Genomic DNA, 21,717 nt, shown 5'->3' with positions numbered 1-21,717 from the left:
ATATATTATTCGAGTCCACATTTGTGGACATGGCGCCTTAAACCTGATACATGAACGTAAAAACTGCTGCATTTGCTTGCCTTTTCAAATTGATCGTTAGACATGAATAAATGTTTAGCTGTGAGAATATCCGCTTCACGGAATTATTCTGTAGTTCATGACTTATAAAACAGATAAAGGCAGCCGTTCTGTGACAACAGGCAGAGAAGAATTCAGTATTTTGAGCACCGAATGCGGCTTTAGATGTGCAGCCTTCATGCCGGCCCCGTTGTGTAATTAACAAGTTCAGAAGTTGGGGCCAATGGTTGCTTCCATCATAAGTAATGCTTCAAGTCCGGCTGCATCGAAGGGGCCCCGAGTGATCTGAGCACAGGTAGAAAGGGGGAGAGAGAGATAGCATCTTGTGGCCTGTTTTACACATGCTTTTTGCAAAAATGAGAAATCCTTTTTAAAGGCCATTGTTTGCTCAATTTATGTCAGAGACCTGAAACAAACTGTCCCCTCACACTACCAATGTGCTGATTGTTGTTTTCCAGCCTTGGAGCTGAGAGGCCAGCTCTGAACTGACCATAGTGTAAGGGCACGGGTTCCGCTTTTTCATCCCCTCTTTGTGTAGTGCTGCCACTTTGTATTTTTCTCTGTCTCTGGTTTCATGCAAAATGTAATGATTCTTGCTAAAAACCGAAGCAAAATTTTCAAAACGATAGAGAAAAAATGTTTTGACCGTCACTGAAAATGGTTGCTTCCTTCGGATTCATGCGTTCTACAATCTAGCACAGGTGGTCTCGGACCTCATTTTGAATACTCGCAGGGCGCCTAAGACCCTCCTAGACCTCCCTGACTTTAAGCACTGGTCATAGCACGTTGTGTTTGTCAGCAGCGGCTCAGCTAAGTGGCGGTTCTTTGCGACCATCTGCGGGTCTTCGTTGCTCGGTCGGCCGCACTTCTTTGGAGGTGCTTCTCCATTGCTATTTTCATAAAAATGCTTCAGCACTGGAGTCATCCAATGTTCTCTTTGTATAGACCTCCTTCACCCCGCGACGTCATGAAGATGCGGTGGCACCGATGTCAGCAGCGACTTTCGCATGGTAGGTAAAACAGGTTCCGCCTGCCAGTGCCTACCGCAGCTGCTGCAGCTACCGGCGGCTGCATCATGCCTGCGCACTGCAGAAGCAGCATGTATTGACCAGCTGCGTCACTGTTGGATCCGCGTAGTAGAATAAAAGTAAACTTAAATTAGCCTTGACAGGTTTCTCGCAGATAAATACCGCATTAGGAAACTAGCTAACAGGGAATGGGCCGCGGTAGTAAAGCGCGAAGTCTGGGAGTCGATCGGCACTGCCACTCAATGTACAATAAATAGCATGCAAGTTACTGCGTTCATTCACCTGGACACCAGCATAGTACACGTATAACTACGCAAAGAAAAAAAGCACATATGTAGCTCCACACATATTTATCACCTTGAGCCGGTGTGCACGGGGCGAGTGATGCTAATCGCAGAAGATGTGAAAGGTCAGAAAACGATCCGTAAAATTTATTCCCTCGTTTATGGCCTCTTTGATTTCGCTTTGGTCAAAGAAATGCGGCACTGCAACCAAAGAAAACCTCAAAGAAATTACCTCACAATTTTCGACGACCGCACATCTAAAAAACGTAATTTAGATCTTTCTACAGAATATTTTGCTATAATTTTTCGTCACGAAACATAAGAGCCCAGGGCTAGGAAAGAAAAAATCCAAAAATAAAAAAATTTCAGCAAATCGACCAGTTTAACAAGGGGAAAAGTCTGCCTAGCTGGTGCGTGATCTTGCGGCTAAAAACAGTGCTTAAGCGAGACAGAGGAGATCGGAGACACGACGCTGTCCCCACTATTAGCACTGCGCGACAAGTGTGTCAACAGACTGTGAGTGCACGTCTGCTCCGCCGAAACAACGCCAGCACTTCCCCTTACTACTGTCCCGAAGTATAATCATTCTGGCAAGTGCCGAGTGTCAAGAAGTTATTTTATTTAATGCTTAGCGTAGAAATGCGTTCTGTTTACTACTAACTATATTTACAATACACAGTGACGAACTATTTCTCTGAATACGCCGCAGGTGGCCAACGCGAGCTCGTGTACTTCGAGAATTACTAAGTTGAAAGCGTCAACCATTGCTGTGATTCGCAGAAACTGAAAACATGCCTACAAGCCTTCAAAACCCGTGCTCAACACCTCTTTAAGACGCCACTCCCTGGCCTTTTGCCTACCGCGAGCCCGCTAGCGACTGCAGCGCCACCTCATTTGTTTGCAAACATGCAAGGAGGTCTATAAGGACAGTTTTCAATGCCCGTGAGCAGTAAGCCCATTTCGTACCATACATGCACAAAAAAACGGCGCATTGTGGGGAGAAAACGCCACTTTGATATCTTCGGCATTAAGGTGACCTGTCCACATTTGTGGACGCGCCACTCTGAACATCCACCGCAGCACTTTTTCTTCATCTATGACGATTAAAATTGATGTGCCATTTCACATTTTGAGCCCTGAATTGCATTATTCGTATCATTTGTAAAGATAGAATGCAAAAAGTAAAGCTATTTACTCGTCCCGCCAAAAAGCGACGTGATGCGCATTTTTTTTTTTACAAACCCATTTCGCTGTAGGTGCAAGTGATGGCGCCATAACTTGACAGGGATGGTCAAAACGGTAAGAGCGTGGAATTCAAAGGTGGAATTTGCCTTGCGTGGGAAAATATCAGGAGGTTTAGGTGGCGTCCACATATGTGGACGCACCACCCGAAGGGGATATGTGATGACGCACCGTTTCCCTAAACCACACATCCATAAAAAGCCAGCAACATGAATTATGCAAGAAAAATACAACCTTAGCCACCTTCACAAATTACCACTGTATCAAAGTACTTCCTGCAATGTCATGATGCCACGGTAAAGAGGTCTAGAGATTCTTACAGAAGTGATACATTCACAATGCCACGGTGCAACATGGTTTTGACAAACCTCTATGGTGTTCCATATTTATCAACTAAACAGACATTGAGGTCAAACTAAAAGATATATATTGATTACCATGTTCTGATCACAATAGGGTATAAGAATACACACACACACACACAAAAAAAAACGAAAACTACAGGTATCCCTGCCACACACTTTCACAAAATGCCTTTGTTTGTTCACAGACCTCTGAGGCTGGGCCACACCATCATGCACGTCAGTAATCACTCGGTCCTTTCTATCAGATATCACGAGTTTGAATTGAGTGGCAGGAAAAAATGTTACATTTTTACCTACAATTTTTCAAGCAATACTTTCATCTTTTACTGACGAGCAAACGTCACTGGAGACAAAAAAATCAAACTATCAACTTTTACACAGAACAAAAATCGGGTGGAATTGTTTTCGATTCTCTTCAATGTCCTTATGTCAGAATCATACAGTATAATTTCATTTCGTGGCCAAGGCCAAAGGAGTGGTTACAAGGCACACTGTAGGAGAGGGCTCAATTACTGTATTTACCCGATTCTAACAAGCAATTTAGTTTTGTGAAAATCAAACCTTGAAATGGCATGTGCATTATAATCAGAGAAAAAACCGAAAGAGCACCACGAACTCCTGCGTCACTGTTTTGGTTTATGGGGTTTAAAGCCCCAAAACTCTGGCTACGAGGGACACCGTAGTGAAGGGCTCCGGAAATTTCCACCACCTGGGATTCTTTAATGTGCACTAATATCACACAGTACAAGGGCCTCTAGAATTTCGCCTGCATTGAAGTTCAACCGCCACGGCCGAGATCGAACTCGCGTCTTTCAGGTCACCAGCCAAGTACCATAGCCATAGAGCCACGGCAGCAGCTATCTCCTGTGTAATTACCATCACAACATGCAGGTTAAGCCTTTCTCTGCTGCAAGTTGGCATGGATGGCATCTTGGAGACATAGGCCGAACTAATTATATATTTTGCTGTGTATCAGTCAATTCTTTTTCTACAAAGACCATCCGAAATTGTGGGGCCAAGCAACTGGTTGTACGCGCCTCCTGCTGGTGCCTGCTCCCTCCCGCATGAATGCAGGGAGCTCCATGCAGAAAAAAAGTTTATTCATAAGCAAATTGGTTCTGGCAATGAAATTTTTAACTGCACGTTATTGAGCCGGCTCATCGTGGTTGCTTTCCCAGACGAGCAGTAGGTCCTTGCAGTAGGCAGCATTAGAGACCTTACTTTCGGTGGCCCCCAAAGCATGAAGGGTGCCAGAATCTGAAACTACAGGACCGTTTGCAGTTAGGTTTGCTGCTTACCAGGCTAGTCAGCCAAGCTGCACCAGAGTGTGGAAGGTGTGCTATGTAATTGCTGTTGATGTCCATTTGCCTCCAACTGCTGACCTCGCGATTAAATTTTTATGCATCTGTTGTCTTGGGGTACACTCGAAGCGACGATAGTGAACCATCAAGAGAGCGACAAGGAGCAACGCAAAAGCAGGTTATGAATGTTACCTTAAGGTTCTATATAAAATGTGCTTCTTCCATCTTTGCAACACTGGAAATCAGTTACGCTTTAGAATCTGGTAATTGCAGTAATTTTAACCCTCTAACAAGGACAAACATCCACAACTTCACTTCTGTTCATTAGTAACCATACTCTTTGTAGACAACTTCAAGTTGAAAAAACAAACCATGCAAACAGCATGTTTTATTGCTACATGAAAGCAAGCATGAAAAAGCAGAAAAAAAACAAAGGCCTCTACGACAACCTGCATTTTCAGCAACTTGCCTTGTTATTTGTTCCTGGATGGCTTCAGTGTTGGCTTCCGCAAATAAATACAGCAGAGTACAGCTGAAGTAGTGCGTGTGACTATTGGGATACCGCAGCTGGTTAGCAATCGCATTCAAGAAGAGGTACCGTCCTGCATCAACATGAAATGGTTTTACATGCACTCAGACACGAAATTAGAAAGGCAGTGCACTGACATCCCACACGCAAAAAAAAACATCTCACTAAAAAACAGCTAACTAAACAACACAATACACCGAACAGCACTACAACCACCTCAACATGCGAACACCACCAAACTGCTACAGCCAAGATTACATAACAACGTAGAGGAAATAATTGAAGTGCACTTATCCAATCAGCAACAAAAACTGAAATACCCCAATGCAAAGCTGACAACCCTCACATCCCACCTACAAACAACCTACAAATGAAACCACTCCCCTGAAACATGAACCCACGACCACCAAAAACGTTGAAGGAAAGAATGCATGTCCTACCTCACCAGACTACACAACATAAGACATCCTACAAACAGATGCAACAACACACCCGCAAATCCTAGGTACCCACATAGCCACCTTCCTAGACACCGCCACTACTTGAGAAGCAGCAATCCTCGGAACCACAAACACCACAGAAGCGGAATGAATCTCTGTATCCATTAGCACACATCTGCACACCGACCACAGACCATCTGTAGAAATTCTCAAGAAGCATACAGATTCTTTTGTAAAGGCACTGTCCTTTCAACTTCAGCCCACATACTATTTTACACTACCAGCATGAACGCAACAAATCAGTGCATTCAATGCGTTTGCCCATGAACTTAGTATTTGGGTGGCAGTGGATGGCCTCCCCAACGCATACCCATTGACTCGCACCCCAAATGAGCCCCTTGACTACTGCACCATCATACACCACCCACTACATGTAAAGTTGCATCATATACCCTCCTCCCCACTCCACACTAGACAACTTACAAAGCACTCACCAGAGACAGCTTAAAACCAACTCACTCTTTCCTCCTTACTGTACCACCTGCGAAGCAACACACCCTCACTCCACTACTACATCTGGGAATGCCAAAGCCCAATCTGTGTTCCACCCATTCACACCCTCATCCCAACCTCCTGGATATCACCCTTTTGATCACATGAGCAAGCGAATAGCTTAAGCCGATCGACTGTGCCAGGCTGGAAGGGAAGGTCGAGAGGACTTTTGGACTAAGGAGCCTTCTCAGCAAGGAATTAGTTTATTCTCTCTCTCGTATTAGAAATCGCTGCACATGCCCTACAGTGTAGCAATGATAATGGCTGCTGCAGAGCACCAACATCCCACCCCTTTGAAAAACACGATTTATGTATTGTGAAATCCACATAAATTTTTGTCAAAATTATTTGTTACAGTTTACTGGCACAAAATTTTATTTTTATCTAAAGCAACAAAATCCTTTCACTAGGAAGAATTCTTAAGATCATTTTTGTAAAAGAATTCTATTGAGAGTTAAAAGACAATCTTATTTATTTAAAAGCAAAAGGTCCTCTTCAAAACCCTGAAGGCTTATTCCAATCACGCGTGCAAAAATGTCAACTAGTTTCTAGCAGTTTTATTGCGCCGAGAATTGCTAAAAAACATGAAAAATACATCAATGCACACATTTATCTACACAGTTAACCACATGCACAGTATACATTTCTGTACATGTGATGTTATTCTTTTTGTATGGTACTGCATCAATCTAGCTTTGTTTAATTTCGGTTGCAAAGACCCTCCACTATTTTGAAGAAAAAGAAAGTAAGGACAACATTTGCATATTTATCTTTTTCTGAAAAAAAAATTCCATTATGAACAGATATTTGATTAGATTTTGAATAAAAAATTCCAATATTCGCACACCCCAGTAGTTATCTTGACTTCGCATTACATGGCCTGCCCAAGCCCATTTCTTCCTCTTGATTTAGACTAGAATGTCATTAACCCGCATTTGTTCGCTCACCTACTCTGCCCGTTTCCAGTCTCTTAATGTTACACCCATCATTTTTCTTTCCATAGCTTGCTGCATTGTCCTTAACTTGAGCTGAACTCTTTTCGTTAGCCTGCATGTTTATGCCTTATAGGTGTGTACCGATAAGATACAGCTGTTGTATACTTTGCTCTTCAGGGATATTGGTAAACTGCCATTCATGATCTGAGAGAACCTGCCATATGTGCCCCACCCAATTCTTATTCTTCTAGTTAGTATTTCAATCTCATGATCCGGATCAGCGGTCATTACCTGCCCTAAGTAGACATATTCCTTCACTTCCAGCACCTCGCTACCACTTGTGAACTGCTGTTCCTTTGCTAGACTGTTGAACATTACTTTGCTTTGCTGCATGTTAATTTTAGACAAACCCTTCTGCTCTGTCTGTCTAACTCATTGATCACGCTTTGCAATTCATAGCAAGACAGTGTCATCAGCGAATCGCAGATTATTTAGGTATTTAGACCTTTGCCCTGCAGTGGGCGCAGTCAGGCTGACGACGACGATGATACAATCCCGCTTGACACGAATTCGTAAAATGCCCTAGCCAGAGTGCATCTTGTGGAATGGGCAGAAATCCAGATGTAACAAACAAGCCCCCCATTCCCCGTGAGTGATAACAGGAAGGCACCAACACTGGTAATCGGCGGCGCACGGGCCATACATTGCAGACACCATGATCGCCAGTTGCGCAGTGTGCACCGCAACTATACTCCGGGGACAACTTTTTTTGCAATGCAGCAGAGGCTAGGCAGGAAAGGGAGAGACAAGCCTTTGTCCCCATGCTGTGTGGGGAAGGTGGGGGGGTGTTTGGGCTAGGGGCATGAAGCAATGAAATGGGGGGAAGATAAGACAGTGTGGGGTGGCTGGGCTGAGCAGCCCACTCCCCAGAGCATGGGGACAAAGGCCCATCTCATTCCCTTTCCTGACTAGCCACTGCTGCATTGCCAAAAAAAGTTGTCCTCAAGTATAGTTAGTGGTGGTGTGCGGCACATTGGTGACGCTGCGAAACATGCCGCTGGCAGTAGGCGGCGGCACAGTACGGCCGTGGCTCAGCCGTTCACATCATCTGTAGTGGCGCGGGTGAGAGTTCGAAACATCCGGAATTCCGCACATTGTTCCGCCGAGATTCTACTGTATACGTAATTCATTTCGACAGCAAGAGCAGTGGGTGCACTTATTATGCAAATGTGTCCACTGTGAGAGATTTCCTATAATACAACAGTTTGATGCAGTCCCCTGAAAGTCATATAATCGAGATTGTACTACACTCACAAACATCAATAACAATAACAAACAGTTTAAATTAAGGAAGATAGAAAAGGAGAAAATAGTCCTCATACAGGGAGCCCACAAGAATGCACTTATGTATATGGTAATCAGTCTCCACAAAGAAGCGCTCACCAGGGGAGTCCGATACAAAGTAGACAAACTGATAGAGGACCACACAATGCCACAATACTTACAATGGCCCCTTCGAGCAGGAAAATATTAAAATCGACTGGGATGAACCACGACTTAATATGACGCCAAAAGGTGTAAATGCTAAGAAACATCAGAAAGACAATATGCATAAAACTGCTGCCCCAGAACATGGATCCTACTCATCACAAAGAGCGGCGCAAAGAGCACTACAATACAGCTTCTCTGGCAGGGAAGGAGTCGCATACTTGGGACGCCACCTGGAGAGGCTACGAGCGATCGTTGATCGTGGTGGTGAATGAGGCTGGAAACCTGAAAGTGCCTTCCTGAAGACATGAAACATCGAGGAAGCAGAGAAAATGATAATAGCGCTTGCCACCACCAACTCTAAGATAATAAAAAGCAGTCCAAAATTTATTTGGGGCAGGGTATCTCCAGATGCAGCCTCCAGCAAACCAAATACCAATGCAGGGTTCAAAATGGGCCCCTGCCCATGCATCCCTTGTCTGGAAAGCGTTGCCCACAACGCGACTAGAGGATTTGCCTGCCGAGCCGTGGGATTGTTACAGCCACCGGATTAGTGAGAGGATATAGAAAATCTCGGTTATGGATTTTTATGGCACAAGGGCGTCTACGGCCAAGGAGCGCCATGGCAGAAGGTGTTTTAGACTGCTCAACGTGGGATCAAAGACACATTTTCCAAACATTTCACCCCAGATAAGCAGAGCACCACGCCAGGGGAAAGTCTGTACCCATTGCATCACCGGTGGGTACCTGGCGGCACTGGGGATCAAACCTCGCATCTCCCGCATGAGAGGCGGATGCTCAACTACTTGGGCACCGCTGTGGTATATAGAAAATCTCGCCATGCACCAAAAATCCTAGAACACTACAAACTAGACAGGCTGACGTACCCGCCAGCACACACATTTTCCACCAAGGTACATTCAATACCATGGAGAAGTTTGCAAACACCTTTCCACACCCTACACTACATCTCAATGTATAACCTGAAACATACCTGAAACACTGTAAGAAGTGTCAACAACCAGAAAATCTTTCCCAGCTGTTATAGGCAGGTCCCTAAGAACCACTACAGTACACCACAAGCATCCAGCTCCCACCTGGCCATTCAAGCCAGGGCCATAGCCCAGGCAGAGGTGGCTGTGGCGGTCCAAGGGCTACCAGCTGGCCAAGAAAAACATCGTCCTCTGCCGATCTGCAGCAAGACCTCCCCCTTCCCAAGCCCAACCAGTACTATTTGATGTACCAATTTGAATTAGAGAAAACCTAGTGCCAAAACCATGCAAACCACAAGGACGAACGACGACGAGACAAGCGCTATACTCACAACTGAATTTTTATTGAAGCCAGGACGCAGCTTATTAGGGTGAAGCTTCAAGGGGAGAGAAGCGTGACAAGGAGGAGAAGGTGAGCAAAGGCAACATCGCTTCGCAGAAACGGGCAGGCAGCCAAAAATCGCACAAGAAAAAGAAAAATTACATGATAGCTGAATCTAAAAAGTTAAACTCTGAGGCAAAAAGAGATAAAGGAACTGATGCACCTACAGCCAAATTCCTTTATGTAGAAAGCCTCCAGGCTAATAATACGCGCAGTCTTTATCTATGCTCTTGCCAAGAATCTTCGTCTCATTCAAACGCGCCTCTCACCCGTCGCAGCTCATTACATGCTAAACCAAATGTGCGCACTTATCTTTTGAGTCAGACAAATTTCGGGCATGGTCCCCCAAACGCTCGTTGATGCAGCGGCCAGTCTGACCGACATAAAACTTCCCACAAGTTACGGGAATAGCATAGACCACTCCTACGGAACACTTGATAAACAGAGTGTCGTGCTTTATCTGGCAACCCCCTTCCTAGAGTTTCAGATTTGGGGACACAACTTTTCCAGCTTGTTAGGAGCCGAAAAAATGACACTCACGCCATACCTGTTGGCCACTTTCCTCAAGTTATGCACAAGACCTCACACAAAAACGACACTCACGCCATACCTGTTGGCCACTTTCCTCAAGTTGTGCGAGGTCTTGCGTGCAACATGAGGAAAGTGGCCAACAGGTATGGCGTGAGTGTCATTTTTTCGGTTCCCAACAAGCTGGAAATGTGCCCCCGAAACAAACTCTAGGAAGCGGGGTTGCCAGATAAAGCACGACACTCCGTTTATCAAGTGTTCCGTAGGAGTGGTCTACGCTATTCCCGTAACTTGTGGGAAGTTTTATGTCGGTCAGACTGGCCGCTGCATCAACGAGCGTTTGGGGGACCATGCCCGAAATTTGTCTGACTCAAAAGATAAGTGCGCACATTTGGTTTAGCACGTAATGAGCTGCGACGGGTGAGAGGCGCGTTTGAATGAGACGAAGATTCTTGACAAGAGCATAGATAAAGACTGCGCGTATTAGCCTGGAGGCTTTCTACATAAAGGAATTTGGCTGTAGGTGCATCAGTTCCTTTATCTCTTTTTGCCTCAGAGTTTAACTTTTTAGATTTAGTTATGTAATTTTTCTTTTTCTTGTGTGATTTTTGGCTCCCTGCCCGTTTCTGCGAAGCGATGTTGCCTTTGTTCACCTTCTCCTCCTTGTCACCTTTCTCTCCCCTTGAAGCTTCACCCTATATAAGCTGCATCCTGGCTTCAATAAAAATTCAGTTGAGTATAGCGCTTGTATCTCGTCGTCGTTCGTCCTTGTGGTTTGCACGGTTTTGGCGCTAGGTTTTCTCTAATTCAAGTATGCACCAACTAGCCCAAAAAGAGGTGTCAATTGATGTACCAATGAAAGTCTTTACGCACCGTCATATGTTCACAAAGAAACACATTGTAAAACTTAAAAGTCTTCTGCAAAATAATCAGAGAAAAACTTAAATCACTCAAGATTCAAGAAGTCTAGACTCATTATGCACAACCTGACGTCTGTTTCAGAAAGTTGAGAAAGTGCACGAATGAGCGTCTTGCAATGCTTCGGCACATCTCATGGGGACCCCGTGGTGTGTGGTTAGTGCTTTACATTATGTTGTATACTAAAGGGAATTAGAATGCCTGTGACAAGTCATTTGAACTCTTCGCTAAGAGCGAATAAATGCATTCATCTAGCTGCAGGTTGAGCAGCATTTTTGTACGAGCCTAAAATGTACAAGGGAAATTGCTAGACCAAACAGCTACCATCAGCAACATTCCTAAATAACATACAACATTAAATTAAAAATTTGTACAAAATGAGCATTCTCACCTTCAGTGTCCAGGTCAACAGCCAAGTTCTGGAATATGTCCATGTGCGATGAATGAGTAATTGTGCTCATACTGGGAGTCAGGCTCTTGCTCTGAATATAAGCAATGGCCTGGGTGCCCACATAGAGCACCAGTGCATTCATCAGTGGCACATTGTAATTAATGCCAGGCTCAGTTGTTGCCTGCAGGTTGCTGCGAAGTTCTGACAGAAATGTCACAGGACCGCGTGTCTTGATGTAGGAATCCAAATCCTGCAACGAAAGCCAAGGAGTTTTACATACAATAACATTCTGTGCCATTTTAATCAAAAAGAAAACTCCAATTTTGATGTCCTCAAGCACATGCAAGCCATTTTACATATTACTTTGCCCCAAAAAACTTCTCACAGAGGTTTATACCCGTGTCAAGCGCACAAAATAAATTACACTCACAAAGAGTGTCACTTGCTAAAAGTACACTCTAGCACATCTAAACGGTGTAACATGAGTGCACTCGCCAAAGTGCGCCCTCAAGTCGGACACACTGACTGCTGAGTATGTAGTCTCAACGGCAGTGATTTTTTCACCATAATAAGTAATATATAACAAAAACGTTTGAGGTCACTGAAGTAACCCGCATTGGAGGAATGCAAAAGCATTGACGCCCCGTTTCTCTTTGGCCCCCTTTTCCTCTCTTTGCTTCACTCGTCGCCTTTGCTCCACTCGTCTCTTCTCACATTTATTCGATTAATCACTGATGTAAATACATCCAATTTCCAATTACCACAATTAATTGTCTTACTTAATCAAGTTCCATCAATTGCCCATTTTGAGTTTTCAAACTTGGCGCCACACTTCATTTTCAAATTTGGCGCCAGACGCTGCCCTGGCTCTGCACACCTTTTGGACATTTTTGGCTACAATTAACTAATCACTCTATTGACATATTTTTGGCACAGCATCCTCACATCATCCTCTCTCCATTACAAGCATTCGATTGGCGCTACCTCTTCTAAGTTTCTCACAACTGCTGCGGATATGTTTTGCGGAAACGACCTTGTCGATATAGCCAGTAAAGCTTTCGCTTTGAAATGCGCACACAAGTTGACTTTAGCTGTTGCTTATATCCTTTATTTGTGCAATGGTTTTATGACAGCGACCAGCAAAACAATACATCACAAAAATGCACTGTAGTCCGCCATGCTATTTGTGGTCCGGATTCTGGACGTGCTAGGAACTTGCCTTGGCATGTCACATTTTTACCAAATTTAATGCGGTCGCAGCCAAAAATTAAGTTATGCTCATTTTTATGTACTCTACTACTCGAAACTGGCATATTTCTGAAGGTTATGTTAACAAATCACCATTTATATATATATATATATATATATATATATATATATATTGTTTTTAGCCAGCTGCCACTGTCTATCTACACGCGCACTCTGTTTTCCTGTTCAGCACCGCATAGCGTAAAGTGCACTCAAGGGACTGAAGTGGACTCCCCATAACTGCACTTTATTTTGCATGCTTGACAGCGGTATTAGTGGCAGTCCCAGTGAACAATTCAGCATTCAAAAAGTCTATACTTAGAACTAACGAGAAGACAACACATAGAATGAAACTGTTGCTAAAATGGTTGTATGAGACAAGTACAGAAAAACCTTGATAGTTCGAACTCGGTTCATTCAAAATCACTGATAATTCAAAGCACCAGCCTGATCCAGCCCGGTTAGTTCATCCGGTGTGCAAAGCAAAAATTCTCGATTCTGGTGAAGCAACGGCCCCTGGGAGCCATGCGCCGCTGCTGAGCGATGCAGATGCTTGGTATGCGAAGCACCCCAGCCCCAGTAGTCCCACCGAAACGTGTGCCTGCGCTTTTCACACTACGCGACCACTCTCACTCCATGCCCGCGACTGGTTTAATGCGTGCAACGCCAGCCCGCGCCAGTGCCGTTTATTTGAGATGTGCCATAATTAGAGGGGTAGGTTACCAGCATCATGTTATTTGCAGTGCAAGTAGTTTTGGACGAGCGGCAGGTAGTATGCGTCCCGTGCCAGTGCTCGTTCCTGGTAGGACGTATAGGGCTCCAAGCGTCATAAAAAGTCGTTAATCCGTATACAACTTGGATCCACTAATGAAAATTCTCACTGCGCGCTGTTCACCCAGCTCTTTTGCACTGGCAGTCTCTAGCTCGGACGAGCGGTAGATAGCGCGGCAGCAAACTTCCAATAATCCCCGGGGCGCGCAGAGTTCGAAACTATGGGACAGTTTACAGTTCAGTTTGCTGCTAGTCAGTCGGGCCATACGCGAATGTAGAAGGCAGGGTGGAATGCTGTTTTTTTTTTTTTGCTTATGATCTCCACCGGCTTCAGGCTGCTGTCCTTGTGATTGCTCATTAGACGTTTATTGCTTTGAGTTGTGCACACGCTGCGGTTCCATCCCACGGGAAACTACAAAGCACGGTGGCGAGATGAAGCGGAGAAAGGGAATGGGGGGGTGGGGAGGGGTACATGACTTTCATTTGGAGCAAACTTTTCTTAAGGGCACAGGGTAAGGTAAAATTAGAAAAAAATCGTTTTTTTTTCTTTTGGAGTTTTAGAAGTTCAATTCTTTCTACACATGTTCCATGATCGCACTTTCCTCAGAAAGCCATATTTACGGCTGAAAAACGCTTTTTCCGAAACCAAGTAGTGAGCGGCCACGCCCCCTTTCAAGATTAACGTCAATTTTTTCAACCAAAAAGTCCACCACCTGATTTCAAAACTTGTCTAAAATCAGCTACATATAAAAAATTGTCTGGCAACTATTGTACAGCTCCTCTTTTTTAGCCAAGACAATCCTGAGACGCTTTGCACGTTTTTTCCACGTTTCTGCAACCTTCATGCAGCTGCGTCCGAGTGCTATCCCTTTCGATCAGTATTGTAAATTGTGCCGGTGTTGGTTGCTGCTGATAAGTTGAGATGCCCAGGGCAAAGAAGGCCTTCGTCAGGCGTGAATTTCACGGCAATCGCTACGCTCATCATGAAAAAGCAAAAGGATGTCCACGACCGAATGAGATCCCGAACGCCGAACGCGCCAGCTCCTCGACATCGAAGCTTTCAAGATTCTCTCTGTGCTTCCAGGAAGAGGATGTGCTACAGAGCAGCAGCCAATATGCCTTAATGGACATGGACGGCATTTGTGCCGCAATTACGCAGATTTGTGTGCGCAGAGAGTGCGGTGGAAGTGTTGAGCTCATCGAAATTGTGACAAAACGGGTAGGTGTTGCAAGCGTTTACAGTTTGAACTGTGAAGTGTGTAGTGCCGCACAACGATTTGAGACGTCGAAGAAAGCTACTTCTGGCCTCTATGAAGCCAACCTTAGGTTAGTGTATGCCTTGAGGTCCATTGGTAAGGGAATGGCTGCAGGAAATATACTCTGTGCTATGCTAAACCTTCCTAAGCCGCCAACAAAGTTTGCGAAATACAATCAAGAGCTTCTAGGTCACATCGAAGCTGCTGCTCAGGAGTCGATGAAAAGGGCAGCTGACGAAGCTGTGCAGCTGAATGAGGGGGATAAAGACATCGCAGTTGCTCTTGATGGAAGCTGGCAGAAGCGAGGCCATACTTCCAATAACGGCATAGTCTCTGCGACCAGTGTAGACTCTGGGAAAGTGCTGGATGTGGAGGTTTTGTCTAAACGTTGTCCAAAGTGCAGCATCAAGGGTACAAACAGTGACCCCCTTCATAGAGAGGTGTGCCAAAGCAACTACCAAGGCACCAGCGGTGGAATGGAAGTCGCAGGAGCACTGAAAATTTTTGGCAGGAGTGAGGAGCTTCACGGCGTTCGATACGTCAAATACCTTGGGGATGGTGACAGCAAGGCTTTTATGGCTGTGAAGGCACAAATGCCATATGGTGATTCCGTTGAAATATCCAAGGTTGAGTGCATAGGGCATGTGCAAAAAAGGATGGGCACAAGGTTACGAAGACTAAAAAAAGGAAACAAAGCAGGAAAACTCTCTGATGGAAAGAGCCTCTCGGGCCGAGGCCGACTGACTGATGCAGTAATAGACAAGCTCCAGACGTACTATGGTTTGGCCATCAGAAGAAATGTAGGAAACCTGGATGAAATGCGAAAGGCCGTTTGGGCAACCTTCTTCCACTTATCGGCCACAGACGATGACCCATGCCATGGACTTTGCCCAAAGGGACCTGATACGTGGTGTGCCTTTAACAGAAGTCAGTCAGAGGGCAAGCCATTTTTCCACAAGGAGAGTTTGCCTGCATCTGTCTTGGAGGCTATCAAACCCATTTATAGGGAGCTATCAAAGGCTGAGCTCCTAGAGAAGTGCCTGCATGGGCGAACTCAAAATGCAAATGAGTCGTTCAACCATGTTGTTTGGGAACGCGCGCCAAAGAATGTGTTTGTTAGGCTTCGGACCCTACGGATGGCAACACTGGATGCTGTTCTTTCATTTAATGATGGTAGCATTGCACGGGCCAACGTTGTGAAGGTGTGTGGATTGAACCCAGGGAGCAACACCATCAAGTGGCTGAGGGAAGCTGACCATAAGCGCATGTACTTTGCGGACCGAGCAACACAACAGCTTACAAAAGAGGCCCGACAGTCAAAATGACAAGCCGAAAAGCGAAAAAATGACGGCGACAGTGACTACGAAGCAGGGGGCTATTAAACCAATTACTATGGAGGCGTTTCTGCGAATAAAAAATGGTTTTTCACATCTTTTTTTCTCTTTACGCTCTATTATCTCAAAACAGTGTTTTTTCTTACAAAGGTACCATTATTTCCAATGCCTTTCAAGACAGACGGCTGATTTTTTTTTCAATCATCTACATAAGTGTTGCCAACTACTGAACTAGAATTAAGCAATTTCACTGAGCAGTTATTCTGTTATGAATTGTGAAATGCGCAAAGAAAGGACAGATTTGTGTACTACCGGAAAAAATTTTATTAAAAATCGAATTTTCAACACATTTCAAATATTCTAGTTCAGTAAAAAGAGCACAAAATTTGGCAAACAATGATATATGTATTATTAGGCTACTGTTATTAGTTAGTGAGAAACATGTACCTCAACATGGCCTAAAATGCATGGGAAGTATAGGGCTTACCCTGTGCCCTTAAGGCATCAGGGGCTACGAGTTGGGGTGTCGACTTTCACATGGCAGTATAGAGTAACCACAAAATTTGTCCAATAAAAGTAGCACGTTCCAGCATTGAAATTTTTTGCATGGGTCTCATTCTTTTGCCATGATCGGTGAATGAGAAAACCAGGTTAATTCGAACATTTTTTCCGATCCCAATGACTTCGAATTAACGAAGTTTTAGTGTACTCTTTCCATCTGCAGATTATTCCTTCGGAGCCTAAAAGTGAGTCAGCAAAAGGAATGATGTCAAGACTTTAGACCCTTGGAATGATGTGAACTAGATATTCTAGCAAGAAGGCAGGCCAGCCAACATGCCCACTCCAAGTGCTCTACCAGCATTCGCTTTCATTTATGAACCTGGCAAAACATTACTGCTCACACTTTGTGGCTAAGATAAATGAATAGAAGCAACATGCTACAGTACAGTAAAACCTCGCTAATTCAGATTTCAAAGGAATGTAAAAAACGCCCGAATCATCTGCATTTGGAACCAATGAATGGCTGCCCAAAACTGCCAGAAACTGTTCACGTGAAAGCGAAATTCATTTGGTGGGAACATGGGCAGTTGTTATACCCTTTTATGACGAGAACTGCACGACAATAGGGATTTCTCACAGTTTTGTTAAGTTTTTTAATTGGTGCACACTATCGAGAGTGTCGGAAGCTGAACTGCTCCACAATGGTAAAAGCCTCCATAGCTTCTTTCAGTGTCTTAAAAGTGTAGTGCTGGAGCTTCTTCGCACACGGGTGTCACGTGTGAGGAGGCTTCACCACACAAACAGCGAGAAGCACGGGACGAGTGGAGAGTTTCAGCGCACTGGAAGAACGGAAATACCATGCAGGGGGAAAGCGAGGGAAGCACGCATTGGCACAGGAGCGGCAAGACAGAAAAGTCAGTTTGAATAAACTGAATTTGAATTAATTAAGTGAGTCCACTGTGTTAACCTCTAAAAATAGAAACAGGCAAATTGGTGTCCGTACATTTCTTAACACCATAAGTTCACAGGTTCAGTTTTACTTACAAAAATTTTGTTGAAGTAAACCTTTGGTATGAAAATTGCTTGCTGAAGGGAGAATTGCTTGCATTATTCTATGGTTAGCTGTTCGGGGATCAGAAATACTTCAATACAGCTGATGACAGTTTGCTGTGATCTAGTGATAATGTGATCACGTCAAAATGTTGAATAAGGACCAAGTTGCTGTCTACAGATTTTTTTTTTTTATTGTTGAAGAAATATGAATCATACTGCAACTCAGTGAAATGCAACTGGTCTGAAACTGCTTCCGTCAAAAAATAGCATAATATGAAATTACTTTTGTGCACTAAGGGCAACTGAGCAGTGTATAGAATTCAACGAAGTTCATGAGGCTGAAGGTGTGAAATTTGCAAATAAAATCAAGCCAACTTTTTTCATGCTACCGCTTGAAATAAAGATGCAATTGCTGAAAAAGCCATGATGGGTACAAGCCGCATGATGACGTCACCTATGGGCATAGTACGCTGCATTGCAGAAATGCTCGCTGTAAAAAAAAAAAAAAAAAACCAAGATGACTGCAAAGCTAAAACCTGCGCTATGTGCTTGGTGGCATTAAATGAGGCACGGTAGGACGTGGGCAGAAGCAGCCAAAATCGGACTGCTTCTGTAGATTATGGCATCACATGGCTTCTCTGCAAGCACGAAACCAGATAGTTATCGCCGCTTTAATCAGCAATTACGCCGCCATTTTAAACGCTACCGTAAGATAACCTGGCACAATGAATGCTTGAAGCTTGTTGAATAGACCTCTCCCGGCCTGCATCATCATCGCACGGCGGCTCTAATCGGAAGACTGCAGAAGTACCTAGCCACCCCTAATCAGAAGAGAGGCTTATGGTTTATGGGGGATTAACGTCCCAAAGCGACTCGGGCTATGAGGGACGCCGTAGTGAAGGGCTCCGGAAATTTCGACCACCTGGGGTTCTTTAACGTGCACTGACGTCGCACAGTACATGGGCCTCTAGAATTCCGCCTCCATTGAAATTCGACCGCCGCGGCCAGGATCAAACCCGCATCTTTCGGGTCAGCAGCCCAGTGCCATAACCATTGGGCCACTGTGGCGGCCAGAGAAGAAAGGCGGTGGGGCAACGCACGGCAACATGCAGAACCAATTCATAAGGGAAAGAGGATGATTTTAGCCCCTGGGTCACGCCCTTTTGACACCGCGCTGCTTACACCAGGGAGAGGTCTATTTCAAGAATCATTCAGCTTCCCTTGAATCATCTCTAGTCTAATGCACCACAGCTGCGGCTACAGTGCATGTATTTACTTCTGCCCCAGGTAATAAGTACTCCTTAGATGCATTTTTGCTACATGGCAAAGACAAATATAATTCAAGGACAACAACCACACTTTGGCTCATAGTACTACAATAGAATCTCAATGATACGATCCTGGTTGATACGAATTTCGAAATGATATGAATTCATGAAACGCCCCAGCCAGAGTGCATGCATTGTGCGCGATGGGTAGAAATTCGGATGCTACGAACAGCCCCCCACCAGACTGTGGATGATATGAACGCTTGAGCCGGGATCGCCAGTCGCACGGTGCGCACCACGAGTAGCGAGTGGGAGTGCGCTGCCTGTACATCGCAGATGCCATGATCGCCAGTCGCGGTGACGTGCGACCAGCACAGCACCGACAACGCGAGTGAGCAGTGGCGCGCGGCTGTAAGTAAACCCCGCCAGCCGGAAACGGATCTACGTAAATTCTGCATACAAATTTCATTCATTTTGAATGATACGCACATCAGATACGGATTTTTTTCGGGACCCTGAGAAATTCGTATGACCAAGACTCTACTATACAGAAAAAGTAACCAAGCATAGGTCTAGCACTATACTTTTTGCTAAAAATACACACTCCTTGGCCAGTTTTTTGTGAAAATATCATGCAAATAGCTCTTATGGCAGCTGCTGGCAGCGAATAGCTGGCAAAAAGGCAGCCATTTGTAGTTAAAGCCCAATATACAGCAGGTGTACTGCTTTCACATGTGACACCAATAAAACAGGCGCTGCACTAAAAAATTCAGGGGGCACTTTGTTGACCTAAAGTGCGCGGCGAGGCGAAAGCCTTTAGTGCAGTGTTCCTGCTTGTGTCACTGATGTGTGGTTAAAATGTTGATTAAGTACACAATTGTTTGTGAATCTTAAATGCTAGACACCGGAGGGCGTTTGGGAGGCATCCGTCTGATTTGATGCCGTTCTGCAAACACTCTCCAGCGTCCTTACGCTGGACAACTACATACGCATTCGCAGGAAGTAGCGTAGTCATTAGCACGCTCAGCTGCAGAATGGAAGGATGGTAGTTCGAATCCTACAGTGCACAAAGATTTTTTTTTTCTTATCAAGTTAATTTAGTCATCGGTGTGACATGACTTGAGACCGGACAAGGTCATGGCCGCAAGTATGAGCCATTAAAGGCTTTCGCCTTAAAAGACACTATATCATAGTGCCAAGGAGAACATATGCCTGCCTAACAAAGATTTAACACTGCACTTGCCTTTTTGAAGCTCTGGGGTTGGATAACTGAAGCGAAGTTTGTGAGGACTCTCGGCGCTTGTGTGATCTCTGGCAGAACTTCCACCTTCAGGTTTGGTGTGAAAGGATCAGGCAGCCGCATGTGTCTGGGAAAGGCACTCAATATCAAGTTGCGCATCTGAATGCAGTTAGCTGGAATGAGGTCACAGAAGCCATAGTGGTAGTCACAGAGGAACTCTGGAAAGTCATGCAGCAGTACCAGCAGCACTCGCAATGTACCCTGAAAAAGAAAAGAGTCGTCACTTGCTGTAAGCAGGCCCTTTCAGGCTAGTTTCCATGCCTCACCTTGTATAGAAGCTGAATGGGCTTCTCAAGATCCACATTGCGCAGGAAAGGGGCCAGGAACTTGAATAAATCATTAAGGAGCTGCGCAAACATTCCCCAGGCTTTCTGCTGTGGAGTCAGGGCCAGAACACGGCCCAGGAATACACGGTGAGAGATGAGCTCCAGCCAAGAGTACGCAAATGCAGGGGCCTTGCATGGCTGCAGAACATGCAGCGTGTTGCAGAACGCCATCAGCACGTGAAAGCCAATGGCTTCCAAAACTGGCTCAGGGGCACTCAATTCAAGGAACAGCATCATAAATATGCGGTGGTAAGGAAGCTGCTGGAACTCCAGGCCCCGTGACTCATGATCCTGAAGCAACACGCCAGCCACAATCCCAAGAACCTGCACAAGGCAAAGCAAACGAGAAAATGAATGAAAACCACGATGCCAGAACCGATGTTTCACCAGATGGATTTCAGTTAGTTCTAATTTGACACCAGTGAATAACTGATGCTAGAGACACTAGGAGCTCCAGCTTGCCATACAAGGAACAGAATCTTTATACGGGATGAACCAATTTCAACCTATTCAACCGCATATATATGAAAAGTAGGCATTCTTAAAGGTTATGGACCAACAACTTATGAAGAAGTAACATTACGATGATCATTTTGTACAACTCTGCACAGCACTAAGAAAGCAGGTAGCGTGCAATGGCTTTTGTCATTAGGCTTATGGGCATCAGAGATGCAATCTCAAAGCCGGTGATAACGAAACTGCGCATGCTTTCGGACTTTTATCTAAGCCAAGAAGTGGAGCCAGGTAACGCTGTGTGAATGGTTTCTTTTAGTGCGTATGGTCCTCACTTTGAATGGCGCTGAATTTTGCTTTGCTCGCAATTTTTGAGTAGACATATGTTTCCTGTAAGCTTCACTACCTTGTTTTTGCATACTGGACTTGAGCTGACTTTGGGGAAAAGATTTCGTGAACTCTAATACCACCCAAGCAGGGACAGCAGTGAATGTGCTATAACAGTTGAAGCATGCAAAACTTAGCATTTTTGCATTCCTGCTACTGCGCGCCGAACACTCGGAGGGAATGCCAGTTCAGCCACATGAGCATCCCCCACTGGTAGAACCTTAGCTCTAATCAACCAAATTTCTATTTTGCAGTTTGAGATATGAGCATTAATTCAAGACAACCAGTACTGCACTTGGATAGTGCAGTGTTTTTATTTGATTCTGATAGACTGCACTCTTTATCAGTAGGACCTTGTTGATATGTT

General features: G+C 44.8%; 1 protein-coding gene across 1 annotated transcript in view; it reads right to left on the bottom strand.

Annotated features, from left to right (window-relative positions):
• Not1 (CCR4-NOT transcription complex subunit 1) overlaps window positions 1-21,717 on the bottom strand; it is a 145,462-nt gene that overhangs the window by 5,983 nt on the left and 117,762 nt on the right. Inside the window, 4 exon segments of the mRNA XM_077646286.1 lie at window positions 4,768-4,900; window positions 11,454-11,703; window positions 20,128-20,385; window positions 20,451-20,834. Of these exon segments, the coding sequence (XP_077502412.1) occupies window positions 4,768-4,900; window positions 11,454-11,703; window positions 20,128-20,385; window positions 20,451-20,834 (1,025 nt within the window).

Source organism: Amblyomma americanum, chromosome 1, assembly GCF_052857255.1.
Source record: "Amblyomma americanum isolate KBUSLIRL-KWMA chromosome 1, ASM5285725v1, whole genome shotgun sequence".
In the NCBI taxonomy this organism is placed as follows: Eukaryota; Metazoa; Arthropoda; class Arachnida; order Ixodida; family Ixodidae; genus Amblyomma; species Amblyomma americanum.
The sequence above is the reverse complement of the archived record's forward strand: the minus strand, read 5'-3'. Positions and strand labels throughout refer to the sequence as shown.